The following is a 19573-nucleotide window of genomic DNA, read 5'->3' on the forward strand; positions in this document are numbered from 1 at the left end:
GATGTTCCCGAGCCAGCCAGGATTGTTAGAGCATTATTTAAGCCGTGTCAGATTGCACTAAAACATTTCCGCTGCCTCTCTTGCTGTGAGAGAATGCTTGATGATGGTATGAGAGTAGATAGGAATTGGTCCCATTGCTTGGTCCTTGTTAAAATAACCTGATATTTAAACCATTTCCACTCTTCATCTCTGCAATTCATGAGCTGCTATAATAAACTTGATTTTGCTATCTATCTTATAAAGCAAATCATTCTCTTTGTCATAGCCTCGGTAGGCCAAAAGGGTTGGTCTAGCTTGTATACAGTAGTTTGCGTTTATCTTAAATTTTGCCTGTATTGGATACCTGGGGGGGGGGCTCCGTTTATGTTATCCGAGTCCGTCCCTGGTTGTAATAGAAATAACACCATGCTCCCAAAAAAACTAAAACAATCGTCCTCCCTAATCTTGAACGACACCACCTGTCAATAACTGTCCTCCATAATATTCATATTCCATTCATCACCGCATTAACCCTTCTATAATCCACACAGAACCATATAGACCCATCCGGCTTGTTGACAAGCACGATGGGGCAACACCAGTCACTGCGGGACTCCTCGACCACACCCAGCTCCAGCATGGCTTTCAATTCCTTGCACACAATGTCTCGTTTGTGTACCGGCAACCTATAGGGACGCGTGCGCACCGTTAAACCCGGCTGCATTTCTATATGTTGGTCGATAAGCGTAGTCCGACCGGGCAGGGGAGAGAACACGTCGGCGAACCTAGTTTGCAAATCTGCAACGTCCGTGGCCTGGCTAGCAGAGAGATGGTTATCAATACCGTCTGGAGTGCTAACTTTTGATTTTGGGACTTCCGGTTCATTTCATCAATTCATCTCTCTCTGGAATTATTGTAGCCAAAGCAACAGAGACCACGTCGTTCCATTTTTTAAGGAGATTTACGTGATACACCTGCAAGCTATCCCCCCGGTCCGAGCGTACTACCTCATAATCCACGTCCCCCATGCGACGTGTGACCACAAACGGCCCTTGCCACTTCGCGAGTAATTTCGTGCTGGAAGTGGGGAACAGTACGAGCACCTTGTCCCCCGGTGTAAATTCTCGCAGGTTAGTTCCCCTGTCGTATAGGCACTTTTGATGCTCCTGGGCTTGCTGCAAATGCTCGCGTGAGATGACCCCTAGGGCGTGGAGCTTTGTGTGCAAGTCCAGGACGAATTGAACCCTTTCTCCCAATTTTCTTTAAGAAGGTCTAGGACACCCCGGGGCTTACGCCCGTAGAGTAATTCAAACGGGGAAAACCCGGTGGAAGCTTGGGGGACTTCCCGTACCGCAAACAACAGGGGATCTAGCCATTTATGCCAATTCCGACAATCCTCGTGTACAAACTTCCGGATCATTGACTTCAAGGTCCGATTGAAGCTCTCACAAAGGCCATCAGTGGCCGGGTGGTAGACACTGGTTCGAACCGCCTTGATGTTCAACAAGCCATACAGTTCTTTGAGGGTGCGTGACATAAAATTAGTGCCCTGATCGGTGAGAATCTCTTTCGGGATTCCCACGCGGGAGATTACTTGAAACAATGCTTGCGCTACACTCCTGGCAGAGATATTGCGCAGCGGTATTGCCTCGGGGTATCGGGTTGCGTAATCTATCAAGACCAACACAAATCGATATCCCTGTGTACACCAATCAAATGGCCCGATAATATCCATCGCAATGCGGTCGAATGGGTTCTCGACCAATGGTAAGGGCCGCAAGGGGGCCCGTGGAATGGCCGGGGGATTTACCAACTGACATTCGCGACAAGAAGCGCACCACCTACGCACCTCTGCCCGAATTCCCGGCCAATAAAATCGAGCCATTATACGGTTCAGTGTCTTATCATACCCTAAAAGGCCCGCCATGGGGTTGAAATGAGCCGCCTGGAAGACCATTTCCCCGGGGCTGCGGGGAACCAACAACTGGGTTACTTCCTCCTGACTATGTGAGTCACGACTTACTCTATATAACCTGTCGCTGATAATCGCAAAATAGGGGTGGGCGCGCACTGTGTCTGGCCGTACCAAAGTACCATCAATTGCTATCACTTGGTCATAGGCCGATCGTAGGGTCTCGTCACGAGACTGCTCGAGGGGGAAGTCGCCTAGCAGCGGATAGTTCGGCGGGGAAATCTCGGGTTGAGACCCCCCCACCGGCTCCGGCTCCTCGGCAGTGTCGCGAGGCGCCGCCTCAGCACAGAGCACATTACATGCCTCACACCTACCTCTCTGTCGTGCACGCACCCCGGTAGCCCTCTTTACCGCTTGAGGAAACCCCTCCCAATCTACACCTAGAATCAGGGGGTGCGTGAGGCGCGGGCTAACCGCCGCCTGTACACTATGTTTTTTTCCCTCATAATGAATTTCTATAGCGACCACAGGGTATTCGTGGATGTCCCCATGCACACACTTCACCAACACCCTCGACGCCTTCAACAATGCCCCCGGTCGAACCAGGCGCTCCTGAATCATGGACTGCATGCAGCCCGAATCCAAGAACGCATGGTGCGTATCATGCTGTATCCTTACCGGAACACGATACGCTGCTCCTGGTCCGGGGGGAGGGCCCGGTATGTCGCCGATGCGGACGACCTGCCCCACCTCCATCACCGGGCACTCGGCCTGCACATGGCCCGGCCGTCTGCATCGCCAACACACCCCCCCTGTCACTCGGGGTGCTGCCTGTGGGGCCAGGGCTGGCTCCGGATGTGCGCGCCCCTGCCATCTAGTCCTCGGGGCGGGCGCCGGCCTTTCCCCTTCCGGTCCTTCGGCTCCTCCCGTGCGCCGGCCCGCCGCCCCCTGGCGCGGGGCCGGGGTTGGTCGACGTAACTCCCGCGGTGGGAGGGAGAGATGGTCCTCTGCCAACCCTACGGCGGCCGCGAGATCCTGGGGTCAGTGGTACTGGACCCAGGCGGCAGTTCGGGCCGGGAGCCCCGTGAGGAATTGTTCTAGCACCACCCGGTCCCCGACCTCCTCCGCCGAGCTGTTTCTCGGGTCCAGCCACCGCCACGCGCTGTCCCGCAGCCGCTGGGCGTAGGCAAAGGGCCGGCTCCCCTCCTCCATCGTCAGGGCCCGGAACCGGCGACGGTGTTCCTCCGGTGTGAGGCCCAGGCGGTCTCGAATTGCCCGGGCCAGGGACGGGTAGTCCCGTTGGGCGGCCGCTGGTAGGCTGTGGGCAGCGAGCTGCGCCTCCCCTGACAGGAGGGGCAGCAGATGGTACGCCCACTCGCCGTCCGGCCACCCCGAGATCCTCGCCGTCCCTTCGAACACCGCGAGGAACGCCTCCGGGTCGTCCAGGTCCCCCATTTTCTGGAGGTGGACCTTGGGGGGACCTTGTGCCGACCCGGGCACCGGCCCCGCTTTGATGGCCCCGACGAGCTCCTGGAGGAGGGTACGGTCCTCAGCCGTCGCCATCTCCTCCACCGCGGCCTGGTGCTCCTGCTGCAGGTGGGCCTGCTGTTCGAGGATCCTCGTCATCCCGGCAATGGCCGCACTTAGTGTCTCCATTTCCTCTGTGTCCCAGGTTGGGCGCCAATGTAAACAAGTCCTAAACACAGAGGCGGAGTCGGTGTCGGTAATAGGGAAATCTCCCGTTTATTCGGAATGTTTGTTTCAATGTTCGTTGGGACTTTCCAGTCCCCGCTTTCCAACCCTCCTTCTGAAAAAGCAGAGGCACACACTACTTAAGCACTAGTCAACGAGGCTTATTTGCAACAGGTGTGCAACGAAGCCTCGCCGACATAACCCTGGCCACGGTCCTGTAGCTCCCTCTACAGGCCGAACGCTGCATGTCCCCCCACTTAAATCATTAAATTTCATGACACTGTTGCTTTGAATGCAGGATATGATCTTTAATAATGGTTCAAAGCATTACAGCATAGCTAAAATATCATAAAACAGGGTTACAGACAGTGTTCTAAAATGTTAATCAGATAAAATATAGAAACATGGTAAAAATCCTAAAAGTAAATAAAGCCATACCTCTATTCCTACTCTGCCTGTTTTACTGTTTGTCAGTGAAATTTAGAGAGGCACCAGTTCCACCCCGTCGAGTAGGCCCGTTTCCTCTTTCCGCCGTGGTTGTGGTAGTGAGCTCGAGTTTCCTCTACCCAGCCAAGAGGCTCTGATTCCCCGCGGGGGGCCTCAGCTTTGCCCCTGACGAGTAAAACCTAGAAAATCTACTAAAATATTTTTTCTTTGATTGCTTGAAGAATCCTGAATTCTGGATGATCCTGAAATCTCGAGGATCCGGAATTCTGGATGAACCTGAAATCTAGATGATCCTGAAATCATGTGCCCAAGTATTTTCTGTGAAACTGTTGAAAAATCCTATAATAATAATATGTCTAAATGTGATCCAGGAATTTGTGAAAACCTATAATAATAGACCCCAGTCTTCCTCACTGCCACAGCCTCAACAGCTAAGGGAGGAGCCCCGTGCTGAGAGAGGAACTGTGGAGTTTTCAGAGTGTGGTCTAGTCACTAAAATGTTGTCCAAGTACTGTCAAGAAAACTTGTCTTCAATAGCTGTTCAGCGGTTGCAATTCATGAGTCAGAATTTGATCTGAGTATGAGCTCCGGGCTTGGTCTCCAACACACTCTCTCCTGCTCCGATGCTTCAGGTTCATACGCTCCGCAGCGGGGAATGACCAGCGAAATGCCCCGAAAAGCTTGTTTTATACCCTGGCTAAGGTACCTCCCTACCTTGTGTGTGTGTGTCTATGTTTTGCATAGTGCGCATCTCTGTTTTGCATAGTGTGTTTCTCTGTTTGTTGCATAGCAAGCCTGCAGTGCATTCTCTCCAGAGACTACAAAAACAAGAGGGAGGGGAGTTGCTATGATACCAGGTGTCGCAACTCTGTGGTTAGGCCATTTCCTTTCCCTCAGCAAGTATGGCTTTTAGGCCCTATCACATCAACACATTCTCCAACCGTACAACCATATAGTAATCAATCATTTTAAAGGATCTAGAACCAGTAAATCGTTCTATTCTTCATATCATTAGTTATCACACCTTTCCTAACATGTTCACACTTAATTTTGGACGCCATGGTACTTTTCAGTTGGGGACTTTCCACCACCTGACCTGCCCCTCCCGGCGGGGCTTACTTCATATCTCCTTTCCTACAGTGGTTACACTGTGCACCCATGACTACAACTTTTCAGTAATATAGTGTCTCACTTCAGTGATTAATTCTGAGCAAGATCACACAGTTAAACATGGTTATTCTTATATTTTTAGCACTTTCTTTGTTAGCGGGCCGTCATTACAACGAGGCCTAAGCAGATATAGTGACACGGGGTCATACACTCACATTCTAGTTATGTCTAAGCAGTTTAAGCGGTTTACACATGTTTGAATCAACTTATCACTTTAATTTCATTATCTTTGATTTCTACTCATCATTTGTAGGTAATTTATGCAGTTACACTATTCATGAATCATTTTATCCTCTATAAGCAATTATGTGGTTACATATGTTTTACATCAACTTATCATTCTACTGATCCGGGAAGGCAGGGCTGATGAACGGCTCCATCCTTTCCTCCATGGCCAGGACTGGCATTTCCAGCTGTGGTAGGAAAAACTCATAGAGGTCAGTGAGATCGATCTCGCAAGATATTTCTGGAGGGGAGGTCTGTTGCATAGCCTCCTGTATGGTCTCCGCTTCTAAAGCGGGGTTTTGCATTGGGTCCTCCTCTGACATAACAATCACTGACACATACTCAGTTTTACCTTCTTCCTTCATCCATTCAAGCGGGACCGGGTCAGTCCCTGGCTCTCGAATGACATCGGTGGTTATGGGAGGCGGATAGGGGGAGACAGGCGAGAGAGGATAGAGGAGAGAGGCAAGAGGCAAACCAGGGGAGTCAGTTGAGGCAGGAGTGTCTAGGGTCCAACAGCTTTGGACAGGTGAACCGGGTAGGGAGTTTACTTCGTCCAACACCACCCAGCCGGGTGGTAGTTCTATATACTCCATTTCCTCATCTTCTGCGGGGTGGTATTTGAGGTTTTTGGCTAAATGCTCCTCTGGCGTATCCGAGGAGGAGTCCTCCGATGTATCCGAGGAGGTTGGTGATATTGGCGGGGGTGGTGGTGTAACCACCTTCTTTTCTCGAACCCCCTGGCTTTTAGTGGTCCTTCCGGGAGTTTTGCGACCCATACGTTTGTCCATCACAGCTCTCGGCCGATAGTAGGTGTGCCTGCTGGGCCTAGCATCCGGCCTATATTCAGAGGTATCAGAAGCGGACCCGGAGTCAGCCAACTCGGTGTCAGAATCAGTTGTAGAGGCCAGCCCACTGTGTCGTCGCGGTCCACCGGGTTGACGTGGCCTTAACTCGCGTTTAATGCTTACCGGTGCGGTATCTGTAGCCTCGTCCTTCATTGGTTTTGGCTCCATCTCCTGGGTGTTCAAGGGTAATTTCCCTTTCGCGGTGGATGTCCTCTTTTCACTAGGCCCGGCCTGTGCCTTCGTCTCCATCTCGAGTGGCCCTTTTTTAATAATGAAGGTGTTCCTTTCCTCCCCATCCTTCGGCATTTCCTCCAGAGTACACACCCATAGCATATACTCAGCGCGACCTGTAGCCTTACCCGTTGTGTTAGGACCCTTCTCAGGCTTTGGGCCTAGCCCGCTATAACCTTGGTAACTCTGGGAGTGATGTTCAGGCCGGGGAAAGGCCATACTAGACTCGCCCTCGGCGACACCGGTTGTCGATGGACACAGGCGAGAAGGCCCTGGGCGCCTGGATGTTGAGCTCCTGGAAGTGGACAAACTGGCCCTTCTTGGCATCCCAGCGGTACACCTGGGTGAAGGAGTAGTCGCTGCCCAGGATGGCGTACTGCCAGCTGCCCACGGTGAAGGGCTGGAACACCATGGAGCCACGTGACGGCATGGTCTGCAGCTCCCTGAAGAGGCACCATCCCACCGCATCACTTTGGAATCGCCGATGAAGCGCATCAGGCAGATGAAAAGCTCCCTTTTGACCTGGAAGTGCTTAACGGCGTACACGTCCTCCATTTCGGGGATGTCAGTGCGCCGGTCGAACAGCTTGGTTCCTTTATTCCACTGGTAGATGACGGGCCTCTGGGAGCTGCTAGAGAGGACCAGGTGGGTTTTAGAGGAGATCTCCATGTACTCCATGTCTGTGTCGCGGTTCCACGGGTGGAGGGACTGGTGGGAGTAGAACCCATTGCCGTTCCACTTATAGACGGTGGTGGAACCGGCCTTTGAGCTGTCTGCGATGACAAAGAACGTTTCCCCATCAATGCGGAATGTCTCCACGTCGTTGGGCTTGCGGATCTTGAGAATGTCAATGTCTTGGATCTTAATTAACTTGTTAGCGGAGATGTCGCGTTTGTAGATGTGGGAGCCGCCAAACAGCTGAGCCACGATGATGAACAGCTGATTGTCAATGACCAGGGGTTTGCAGATCACCGTGGAGGTGCCTAGAGAAAGAGAGATTGACGAGAGAGACGATGTCAGAGGGGGCATTGAGGAAAATGAAAATAAAGTCAGATGCCTTCATTTAGTGGTGAAAACGTAAGAAAATAACATCTCCTCCATCCTGCACTGTTTCAAAAGTATCTATGAATTAATTGATTTATATCACCATGACGGTGTCCTTTCACTTACTGCCGATGTCATCGTAATCCCGGAAAACCATCTCCACATGATCCCACTCCAGGAAGTTGCATTTGCCGATAAATGGCTGAGCAAACACCACATACTGGTCATTCCCAAATGTAAACGACTCCACTGATATAGACTCGAATTTTAGAGACTGGTAAGAGGCAAACTCTACAACAGAAACAATAACAAACACCACAGGAGTCATATTTGGCAGTTAAATACCTTGCTTAGTAGGTAGTGGTATTAAACAAAATAAATGAACATGCAATGGATCTTATGGACACATTTCCATTGACATACAATCTATGCCTTGCTCCATCTGAATTATTTGTTGCAGTAATCAGCTATATGACCACTTTGTTTCTTTCTAACCTCTTTGGTTACATTTTCACAAGTGATTTTCAATGATTATAGTTGACCTGTGGTAATGCAGTCGAAGGACTGGGGCACAAGGACGCTGATTTTCTTGTCCTGGTGGGAAGCGGGGCCTTTGCAGTAGATCTGATCCATGGTGGCGTTAGTGTGGAACATCCACTCCACCAACCACTTCAGCTTACAGTCACATGTGAACTGATTCCCCCTCAGGTCTCTGAAGAGAGTAGAGTAGAGTAGAGTAGGGTAGAATAGAATAGAATACAATAGGATCTATATTGTCAATTTCACAGCTGAAAATACTTTTGAGAGAGGTTAGCATTTAGCATTATAACATTGGAAACCAGTGTCGCTAATGACAGGATCACTCCAAAACCTCAGGGTTTGTGTTTAGTGCCTGGAACCACAGTAATTTCAATGCAGTCGTTGGAATTAATTTCCATTTCATGCCATCTGAGGTCGAAAACAGTGGACCATGACAGCCTTGGGCGCACAGTTAGCAGGGTGTTTCATTCGAAACACCAAGGGTGAGGAGAACTCTTGCTGTCTGTGGATAATACACTCTTATCTCTTGTTCAGAGCCAGGTCTCTTTTTTTTTACATAATGTACCAGCCACCCACGCATTAGTCCAAATACTTAGCTGCTATGGAATAATTATGAGCAGTATTCATGCCTCTTTGCTTTACTACAATACCCACTACCCACAGTGACTACATGTGTCCCAAGGAGTTGAGACTTACACTTTAGTCAAGGCCTCCAGGCCCTTGAATACATCTTTGGGCAGAGTCTCTAGATTGTTGTAGGCCAGGCTCCTATAGATCAGACAGAGAAAGAAAATAAGCCTACATCATTCGGAAATTATTCATATATTTACACAACTAACTTTACAACTAGACAACTTTCTATGATATGGCATATTTGCTGGGGGTTTTATATGCATCTTCATTTCTTTTGCAACATTTAACTGCTTAGTGTTATATGATGCCAGGAAAAGTGCTTCTTGACGCTATTGCTGTAGCAGAGTTTGAGGTAACTGCTTCTTGACGCAATTGCTATAGCGGAGTTTGAAGTAACAAAGTGGTTATTTTTAGTCCTGCCTCCTTTGCCATAATGTGGCATGCTCAGCTATACTGAGAAACCAGAGATATGAAGTTAATGGCCAGTGTAGTCAAAGCTTGTTTACAGTTAGGTGCTTGGATGGGTCAATTGTAAACTTAGGATAATTACAATTGCTAGCAGTACAGTATATGAGAGTGTGCTAAATTTCCCATATAAATGCAAGCATTATGTGCATTTTTATCACATTTGTTTGACCTTTTTTCTTTTTTTTTTCTTTTTTTTACAATTGATTGAAGTCAAGATATTTGTTTAACAAAAAAGATCTGGCCAATAATTAAATTTGAATCTGAGGGAGAGGTAGCTTTTGTCCCATTTGGAAGCAGTGAGATAGGAGCTCAACTGTAGGCTAATAACACCTGCTGGTGGTGGTGTTGTGAAATAAAGGCCTACGTGGGGGTAAATGTTCTGTAACAGAATTACTATTGTCTAAGCCAGCAATAAGACACAGCCACTGCACCTGTTCCCGGGGAACAATATTGACAAAGCACATACTTCTGGGAATATGTCATTAAACATGTCCACACAATGCCTTTACTGCATTTATTTTAAGACTGAATTTAAGACAGAACGTATTCAATTATTTGTTCTGTAAATATTAGTTTTAATAGTCTGGATTTTAGAAATGTATATATGTTTATATGCCTTTAATGCAACTGTATAGTAGTAATGAATTTAAAATAATAGGATAAAATTTGTATACTTACAGAGGTACTAAGGTTTTCAGCCCCCTGAAAGCATGTGGCGATATTGACTTGATTTGGTTGTTTTCAATGAATCTGAAAAAGGGTGTATAAATTCAGAAGTGTAAATTCAATTAACGAGATTTATGACAGACAGGATAAAACTCAGAGAAAAATAATGTACTCACAGGTACTCCAGGTGGGGAAGACCAAGGAAGGCATCCTTGTTTATCGAGTCAAAGGTGTTGGCTGTGAAAAGGCTGTGAAAACACAGTCGACAATGCTCAACAGTGGTCAAATTATAACATCAAAATCCTTTTATCTTATCCTTTATCCTTTCTTAATATACAGTACACAGAAATAAACTACAGTACACTGGCAATTCTAAACAGAAAGGAACAACTCACATAAAGCTTTTACAATACAGTGCTACCCTGTTCCAATTCAAGAAAAGCAATCCCTGTCATGAAGACCTTCGCAAAAGCTATATTTCAAATGGTTTCAAATATTTCAAAAACTTGAGGTGTGCTTGATTTAGCTTGCCTTGCACCTCTGAGACTATTCCAGTGCTTCCATTGTGCCTGACAAGGAAATCAAGCACACCTCATGTTTTTCTCATATTTTTCTAATATTCAAATATGTATTTTGCCCAGTTCTGTTGTCATCTGTGTGAGGTGTGTAGTGGACAATAAGCAGACCTCTCTCTCACACACCAGAGGCAGCCTTCATTTTCTGTCTGTCTGTATGTCTGTCTGTCTGTCCTTCAATCTTGACTGATATGCATTGACAATCAATAAAAATACTCTATGTAACAAACGGGACAAATAAGCTGCCTGTATGCCAGTCCATTCATATTATGCTGTAGCTATGAGACAAATAGGTTTGTGCTCAGGGGCATGGTGACTAAGTCAATACCCCACAAGAGGCTGAGCGATGGGGATTCCCCTTATCCAAAGAGGGATTCCCCCTAAATACAAGGAGGCTGAAATAAACATGGTCTCCAGATACCTAAGGTTTGTAGGCAAATTGTCTATAACAAAGACACATTTTTCGTGCCTACTGTTTAAGATTATCTGTCAGGTTTACAAAATATTACACATTCATGTATATCAATATATTGCAAAAATGTCTATCAACAATGATGTCCTTTTAACAAATGAACAAATAACAGATCAACCCAGATAGAGATAAATCAGCTTCAATGCACGCAGAGCATTGGCCATTCAATTTATAATAATTTCAGTTCAAATATAAAATATTATTGAGATTTCATGAATTGCATTATACATGGATTTATAATGTGTATTCAATGTAGCATGCATTGACTTACAGTGAGATGACATCGGATGGAAAGCTGCGAGGAATCAGTCTTGCGCTTTCACACAGTGCATTATCTTTGGTACATGTACATGAAGTGGGACAACGGGGCTGTCTCGCTCTCTTGCTGTCTACCGAAAGTGAAAGAGACACAAGCAAAAGTAAGACGGCGAATCTCTTGGAGATTGTGTTTGCATACTCCATCCTTCCGAACCGCTGTGGGCACTACCTGTGCGTCAAATAATCCTGAACATGAACCAGGGTCTCTGTTTATAGTCCTACTATCTGTTCCTGGAGGCCAAGCGACCGTTTTTTTCGTTCGTCCGACGTCCGATTCGTCTGGTGAGAACCCTGGATCAACGACAGCCAAAAGCAGTCCTTAGATAGGAAGAGGAGTAGATATGGAACATACGCTCAAATGAAAGCTCGGGAAGATACCAATTGGCACTGTCAAAAAATGCGGTCTGGAGGCAGGTGGGTATCCCAGCAGGAGACGAGAAAGCATCGCTGTCCAAAACCACGCCTTTATTCAGCCAACCAAGTGTCAGGCTCTGTACGATATTGCTTGATATGTCTATACATAGGCTATGGCATATCATCTTCCGTGAATCAGTGGAGTTGGTATGGAATGGAATCTTAACCAACATGTCCATTGCGCAGATGCATGCTGCTTGTCACAGTATGTGGAGTGGAGTGGAAACCAATGATTTTATTATTAGCATTATGTGTTGCCCAAAATCTACTATTAACATTATGTTGCTATTGAAAAGAGATCTGAGGCATCTTATAATGGCATCCGTTTTATTTCATTATACTCTCAAAAGCCTGAAAATAGAATGTGTTTACAACCAGAGAATCATACGCCTCGTCTCTGTGGTGGGGAAAATATGCATGATAGGCCAACAATGAATGTGAGATTGCCAAGTATTCTCCTTCATGGGGGCAGGGGTGTTGGGGGATAACCCATGGACAAATTGAAAGCGCTCCTTCTGTTCAGTGAGGCCCTTGAATACTCCTTTCAATGCAATGGTTTCCCCCCAAACAAAGGAAAGGGTATTTGGGATTGTAGCCTACCTTTGGCCCCCTGCCCTGTCTCTTGTGCCTGGATAAAGGGCAGGGACGTAGGAAGTATATTTTGCAAGGGGGTGCTGCCTAAAATGTTGTGACCCAGAGAAAATGTTGCATACCACCTGTTAAACAAGCAATTCTGGTGACTTTTCATGGGAGAATAACATAGTGGTTAGTGCGAGAGGAAAGCATAAAATGATCGGATCTCAGGTAAATGACACTCAGCCTACAGCTGATTTACCAGAGTGCACCCGTCTGGATCCAATAAACACCTCTGATCACGAGAGCGTTGCATATATTTGTCAGTACATCCCAACTCGTCCAAACCTGAGCTACAATCTAGCAGGCACCTACAGTGGGGGAAATAATTATTTGATCCCCTGCTGATTTTGTTAGTTTGCCCGATTACAAAGAAATGAGCGGTCTATAATTTTTATGGTACTTTTAGTTTAACAAATAGAGACAGAATATCAACAAAGAAGTCCAGAAAAAACACATTATATAAAGTTATAAATTCATTTGCATTTGATCGAAGGAAATAAGTATTTGATCCCCTACAAACCAGCAAGAATTCTGGCTCATACAGACTGGTTATATGCCCATGAGGCACACAGATTAGTCCTGTCACTTTAGGAAAAGTACTCCTAATCTCTGCTTGTTATGGGTATAAAAGACACCTATCAATAGAATCAATCTCTTCCATTCCAACCTCTCCACCACCATGGGCAAGACCAAAGAACATTCAAAGGACATCAGGGTAAGAGTTGTAGACCTGCACAAGGCTGGAATGGGCTACAAGACCATCAGCAAGAAGCTTGGTGAGAAGGAGACAACTGTTGGTGCAAGTTTTAGAAAATGGAAGAAATACAAAATAACCATCAATCGCCCTCGGCCTGGAGCTCCATGCAAGATCTTGCCTCGTGGGGTAAGGATGATCATGAGAAGGGTGAGGGATCAGCCCAGAACTACACGGGAGGAGCTTGGTAATGATCTCAAGTCAGCTGGGACCACAGTCACCAAGAAAACCATTGGTAACACACTACACCGTAACGGATTGAAATCCTCCAGTGCCTGCAAGGTCCCCCTGCTCAAGAAGGCACATGTACAGGCCCATCTGAAGTTTGCCAATGAACACTTAAATGATTCAGAGAAGGCTTGGGAGAAGGTGATGTGGTCAGATGAGACCAAAATTGAACTCTTTGGCATAAATTCGACTCTTCGTGTTTGGAGGGAGAGAAATGCTGAATGCTACAATCCCAAGAACACCATCCCCACCGTCAAACACGGAGGTGGAAACATTATGCTTTGGGGTTGTTTCTCTGCTAAGGGTACAGGACGACTTCACTGCATTGAGGGGCCAATGGACGGGGCCATGTACCATAAGATCTTGGACGAGAACCTCCTTCCCTCAGCCAGAGCACTGAGGATGGGTCGTGGATGGGACTTCCAGCATGACAATGACCCAAAACATACAGCCAAGGCAACAAAGGAGTGGCTCAAGAAGAAGCACACTAAGGTCATGGAGTGGCCTAGCTAGTCTCCAGACCTTAATCCTATAGAAAATGTGTGGAGGGAGCTGAAGCTTCGAGTTGCCAAGCAAAAGCCTTGAAACCTTCAGGATTTGGAGAGGATCTGTAAAGAGGAGTGGACCAAAATCCCTCCTGAGATGTGTGCAAACCTGGTGACCAACTATAAGAAACGTCTGACTTCTGTGCTTGCCAGCAAGGGTTTCTCCACCAAGTGCTAAGTCATGTTTTGCTTGGGGATCAAATACTTATTTCCTTCGATCAAATGCAAATGAATTTCTAACTTTATATAATGTGTTTTTTCTGGACTTCTTTGTTGATATTCTGTCTCTATTTGTTCAAATAAAAGTACCATAAAAATTATAGACCGCTCATTTCTTTGTAATCGGGCAAACTAACAAAATCAGCAGGGGATCAAATAATTATTTCCCCCACTGTATGTCAACACACACCACCACACAAAAGTGATCGCACCCCCCCGCCCCTTCCTACATGCTTGATAAAGAGTATTTGTATCATGAGGCCTTATCCTACCTGTTACTTGATCCTATTTGCCTGTGCCAAATTCCCAATCCTGAAGATCCCTTTTATTTCACAACCAAAAGCTCACATCACAGCACATTTCTGTGGGAATGACAAAGAGAGAAAGAGTGATTCTCTCTCAGGATTCTGCTGTCTGAATAATGGAAATGCTTTCCCACTGTGCCAGGCTTCGCTTATCTGCAGCTGAGCTAGCCAGGATCCTCTGGGAGCACTAAAGGTCCTGACCATCTAATTTCTGGTGCCTCTGGAGAGTTAAGATTAATATGTTACTCTGCCCACCAGAGACAGTTCTGGGAAGCCTGTAAAAGCACTCTGACCCATCTCTATAGTGTGTCTGTCTCTGACGAGATTAGAACATTTTACTGTATCTCTGGTGCAGCTGCTGTACAGCTGCTGATAATACAATACATGATGCTTGTTTTAACATTGCATTGATGGAGCATTGAGACTGTAAATGCCTACATGCATACAGCCAATGAATATTACATGAAACATGGTTAACATGAAACATGGTTCTTAGAGTAGAGAGATAAACTTCGGATGTTTGTCTCCTCTAGTAAGGAAAAAGAGAAAAGAGTAGAAGGATAGATCTTGAACATGACAGATAAAGTGAATTCATAGAAACATTGAAAGACAGAAAACATAGAAAACAAGACATAAAACGTAGAGAGGATGACAGGCAGTCAAAATGTTAATTAATATATTCTGCTGAGCCTAATATCTAAAGGACTGCATGGAGAACACTACCGTCATTTGTTTCTGTACATATGGGTGGCTACTGTGTCATAATAAATGGCATTATTCATTATTGGAGTAGAACACATTCTCAGTGTCCATTGCATTATATACGTATTCTACAACATATGGGAACATTGGAACATATGATGCATTTTCCTTATTCTCTCTTTATATTCTATCTCAGAAGACAATTAAGTATTTATAAAGAGTCAATCTTTTAGGGAAGTATTACATAGTTGTACCCCATAGCCATAGGTTCATGATTGAAATATGCACATGCTTTTTATTCACATACAAAACCCACCCCAAATGCATCTTATACAATGTGCCACAATTCTAATTGCTAGGCACAGTCACACATTTTATTTTTTTATTTAACCTTTATTTTAGCAGAGAGTCTCATTGAGACCAAGGTCTTGTTTACAAGAGAGCCCTGTTTACAGTTTACAGTAATAAATAATACACATACAAAATTACAACATAATAATACACAATCAAGAAATGTTTCAAGAAAGAGGTCCTTAATCAAAACGTTAAACTGCCCACTTGACCAATTGAAATGTTCTCTGCAGATTGTTCCAGCAGTGAGGTGCACCTCAAGTAAAAGCGGATTTACCCAATTCGGTGTAGACCCGAGGAACCTCAAGAGTTAACCAATTCTGAGAATGAGTTGGGTAATTGATGTATTCACATGAGAGGAAGTGAACTTCCAATTCAAGAATTGACATACGGTTCACTTTCTCTGTGAACTGTGGATGTTCACCTTTTCTCCACTAGAGAGAGGTATGGAACCAAGTTTAGTCTCAGTGAGAATTAGGTTGTTTTTGATTACCTGTAGGGTAGACCTGGGAGTCCTGTTGAGGTCCACACCATCCCCTGTCTTTGAATGTGCCAGATTATGGGGCATTTTGACTTTATTCTCTACATATCATGAATCTTCATAGACTCCATAATGTTCCACCATTCAGAGTGTGGGTTTCCATTAGGGTTGAGCTCAATTTAATTTGTAATTCATTTGAGTTAATTCAGAGAGATAACAGAATGTTTTGTTAAAAAAAATGTTAATTCAAGATAAATTAAGCTTTTCAGTTCTTGAATTGGAAGTTCACTTCCTCTCATGAGTTGAAATGGAATTGAACCCAAACCCTCATTTCCAGTTAACAGATCTGCCTCAGATGAAAGTAGACCACAGTTGATTTGACTGAGCCTTATTGGTGTTTGACACTGATGATCTGTGGTGTCAAGTTGTCCTGTGAGGCTGTAGCTAAGCCCCCTGGGACCCACCTGAGGGGCTTTAGGACACAGATACCCTCCCTCTCTCTCCCTCTGCTTCCTGTATGAACTATGAAGCGGACACGCTATCTGTCAACACTCATCTCCAGCCTGGCTCGTCATAGTTTAGCTGAGGGGACCTCTTCCCCTCCCCCCAACCGCTCCCCCAGCCTCTCTGCTCTCACCCCCCACCCATGAACCGCTCTGTTTCCCCCCACCGCCACACCCCCCACACAAGCCTATCTGCCCCCCCTTAACCCTAACCCCTCACCCATGAGCTTTTCTGCCATGAGCAGCTTTAAAGGTGATCAGTTACACCCTTACCTTCACCAGGTGAACAATATACAATGCTGCTCTCTCACTGTCCTCTCAAATACAAAATGGGCTGTTCCGTTGCGACACACGTCACATGCCACACACTCCAACCATGGTGCATAACATGACCTGACGAGCACGGTTCATCAAGTTCATCAAGTAATGCAGAAATACATTGTTTTGGATGAAAATTAAGCAAGATGTACTTTCTTTTTAACACCTCACCAGGTGTGCACATAGCCTTTCCCGTTGGTTTATTAAAAAAGAATACAATTGTCATTCTTACGGACTGCTCTAGCTACAGTAAACATTATGCTAAGAGAGGGTCTTTGAGAGAAAGGAGAGTGGTAGGATCTGTTCATATGATGCACCTCACCTGATGCACCTCACCGTCTCACCTCACACAATCTGGAGGATTATGAAACATCATGAGGGGTCATACGACAAACACACACAAACAAACACACGCAAGCATGTGCACACACACAGAATACACACTAAACACACACATACACACACACGTCAGAGAGCATAATATGTTCACATAACATTCTACAAAATCTAAAGCCCTCATAGCCATCATTCAGTAAATCACTTGTGACTGAGAGGCTCAGGTGAAGCCAGGAGCAAAAAGGAGCCCATGTAGGGTCGCACCAACTACATGCCGTTCATGCACACAATATCGATGAAGCCGCATCTTGGGTAGCTCCTCAACATGGTTCCTGTCCATCATTGGCTGAGGAGGAAGCAGGTAGTTTTATCAGGAGGCAGAATCATCACAACCATACACAGGTGAGACGAGAGTAATGGGGCTTACTTAGAATACGATACATTTTAATTTTTTTAATTTTTTTAAAAAAAAATTTAATATATGCAACATACACAAGAATGCCCATGTCCATGACAAGAGAAAAAGTTGAATATTATAATTCTATGAAATGGCCGTTGTGAGGCATATGGACATGTCAGCCCACCACCTAAAGCTCAACCTTGACAAGACTGAGCTGCTCTTCCTCCCAGGGAAAGCCTGCCCTCTCCAAGACTTCTCCATCACAGTAGAAAACTCTACTGTGACCTCCTCCCATACAGCCAAGAACCTTGGGGTGATCCTTGACAACCACTTATCCTGTGTGGCGAACATCACAGCGACAGCACGCTCCTGTAGATTCTTCCTCTACAACATCATTTTTATGATATATTATACTATATCATACTGCACTACTACTGATCATATATTGCACTACCTGTAAATACTGTTCATTGCACTTTCTGCTATTTTGCACTTCTGGTTAGACGCTAACTGCATTTCGTTGTCTCTGTACTTGTACTCTGCACAATGACAATAAAGTTGAATCTAATCTAATCTAATCTAATCAGAAGGATACGTCCATTCCTCACCAGAGAAGCAGCACAACTTTTGGTCCAAACACTCGCCTTGACTACTGCAATGCACTCTTGGCCGGACTCCCCACCTCCTCCATCAGGCCTCTGCAGCTCATCCAGAACGCTGCCGCTCATCTGGTGTTTAATCTCCCCAAATTCTCCCATGTCACGCCCCTCCTCCGCACCCTCCACTGGCTCCCGGTAGCAGCTCGCATCAAATTCAAGACCCTGGTGCTTGCCTACCGGGCGGCAAAGGGAACAGCCCCTCCCTACTTGCAAGCAATGGTTAGCCCCCAAACCCCTGCAAGATCACTCCGCTTGTCTACCTCGGCTGCCCGCCTGGCACCGCCGTCTCTACGTGGATGCAGTGGCCGCGCTACTCAGTCACAGCTTTTCACTGTCCTGGAGCCCCGCTGGTGGAATGAGCTTCCCAGTACTGTCAGGACTGCAGAGTCATTTCTGATCTTCCGCCGTAGATTGAAAACCCATCTCTTCAAGCTACATCTTAACAGTCCCTCCTAAAGACCGCTTCACCCTCACTACCCCCCCCCCCCCCCCGTATACTAACCCTAACCCCAACCCTGAGACCTCTTCTCCCCTGCTACCCCCCTGTACAAGTTCTCTCCTGTAATAAAATATATTTTAAAAAAAATAGCCTACTGGCATTACGACTGCCTATGGCCCCTGGTGTGAGCATTGATTACTTTGTCTTATGATGACTGTTGGATAGATGATTCACTTACTTAAACAAATGTATTGTTGTAAGTCGCTTTGGATAAAGGCGTCTGCTAAATGCCATAAATGTAAAATGTAAATGGATCTTTGGCGAAAGGCTACCTGGAGACTAAGACTCCGCCCTCTCAGTAGTTGGCATTGCCCATTACTGTCTGTGGTTGGGACTCTGTTAAAAGGCTTGCTGGAGGTTGAGTGGCGGCTTTACTTGGACGGGGAAGCGTGGGTCCTCGGTGGATCGAAGCCCCTCGGCTGAGGGCTCGGCTGAGGGCTCGGTGCTAGAGAAATCAGCTGGGCTGATAGAGGATACTCGGTGGTTGCAAATGCCGATGCTGGATGGAGCCTCTCTAAATTTAGATTAATTGAGACAGAGTAGGGACAGATAGGGTAAGATTTAATTTATTATATTATTACTTTTATATCTTTTATTTTCTCATAATTCTTAAATTACTTTAATGCATTATCGCATTGCTATGCTGTAACGCTTAAAGCTTAAATAAAGTACAAGCCTGCATTTGAAGATAAATAAGTATTTTTAGTTCTTGTTAGAAAGTTAGTTAGAATAATATCAGTCACCAAAAGTTATATTGTTCTCCTTGTAAATTGTAAAAGGATAGATTTACTGCACATATGACATCATAGGATCTAAATGGTTATTCTAGCCTCATTTTAAATATCTCCTTTGGATGAATTGTACTCATCTATAAATTAAATACCTGCAACCACACCAACTGGCACTCTCGTTAGAAGAGAGCCGTCGTTAACTATAGGGGCTTTCCTAAGCCTTGTTCCGTTGTGGGTTACTTACGGAGCATAGCTGAAAGCGGAAGCAGGGG

At 45.8% G+C, this 19573-nt stretch overlaps 1 protein-coding gene across 1 annotated transcript; it reads right to left on the bottom strand.

The window, feature by feature from the left end:
- Positions 1 to 6724: 6724 nt before the first annotated feature.
- Positions 6725 to 10451, bottom strand: LOC310824044 (leucine-rich glioma-inactivated protein 1-like; the record flags this gene model as incomplete). Its single annotated transcript, XM_083696935.1, is given in 8 exon segments — positions 6725 to 6954; positions 6957 to 7487; positions 7675 to 7839; positions 8091 to 8260; positions 8785 to 8856; positions 9868 to 9939; positions 10032 to 10103; positions 10447 to 10451. Coding segments are annotated over 8 exon segments (1317 nt in total).
- Between the last annotated feature and the right edge of the window lie 9122 nt (positions 10452 to 19573).

The sequence above is a fragment of the Argentina silus genome (assembly GCF_951799395.1).
Source record: "Argentina silus genome assembly, chromosome: Y".
NCBI classification, from domain to species: Eukaryota; Metazoa; Chordata; class Actinopteri; order Argentiniformes; family Argentinidae; genus Argentina; species Argentina silus.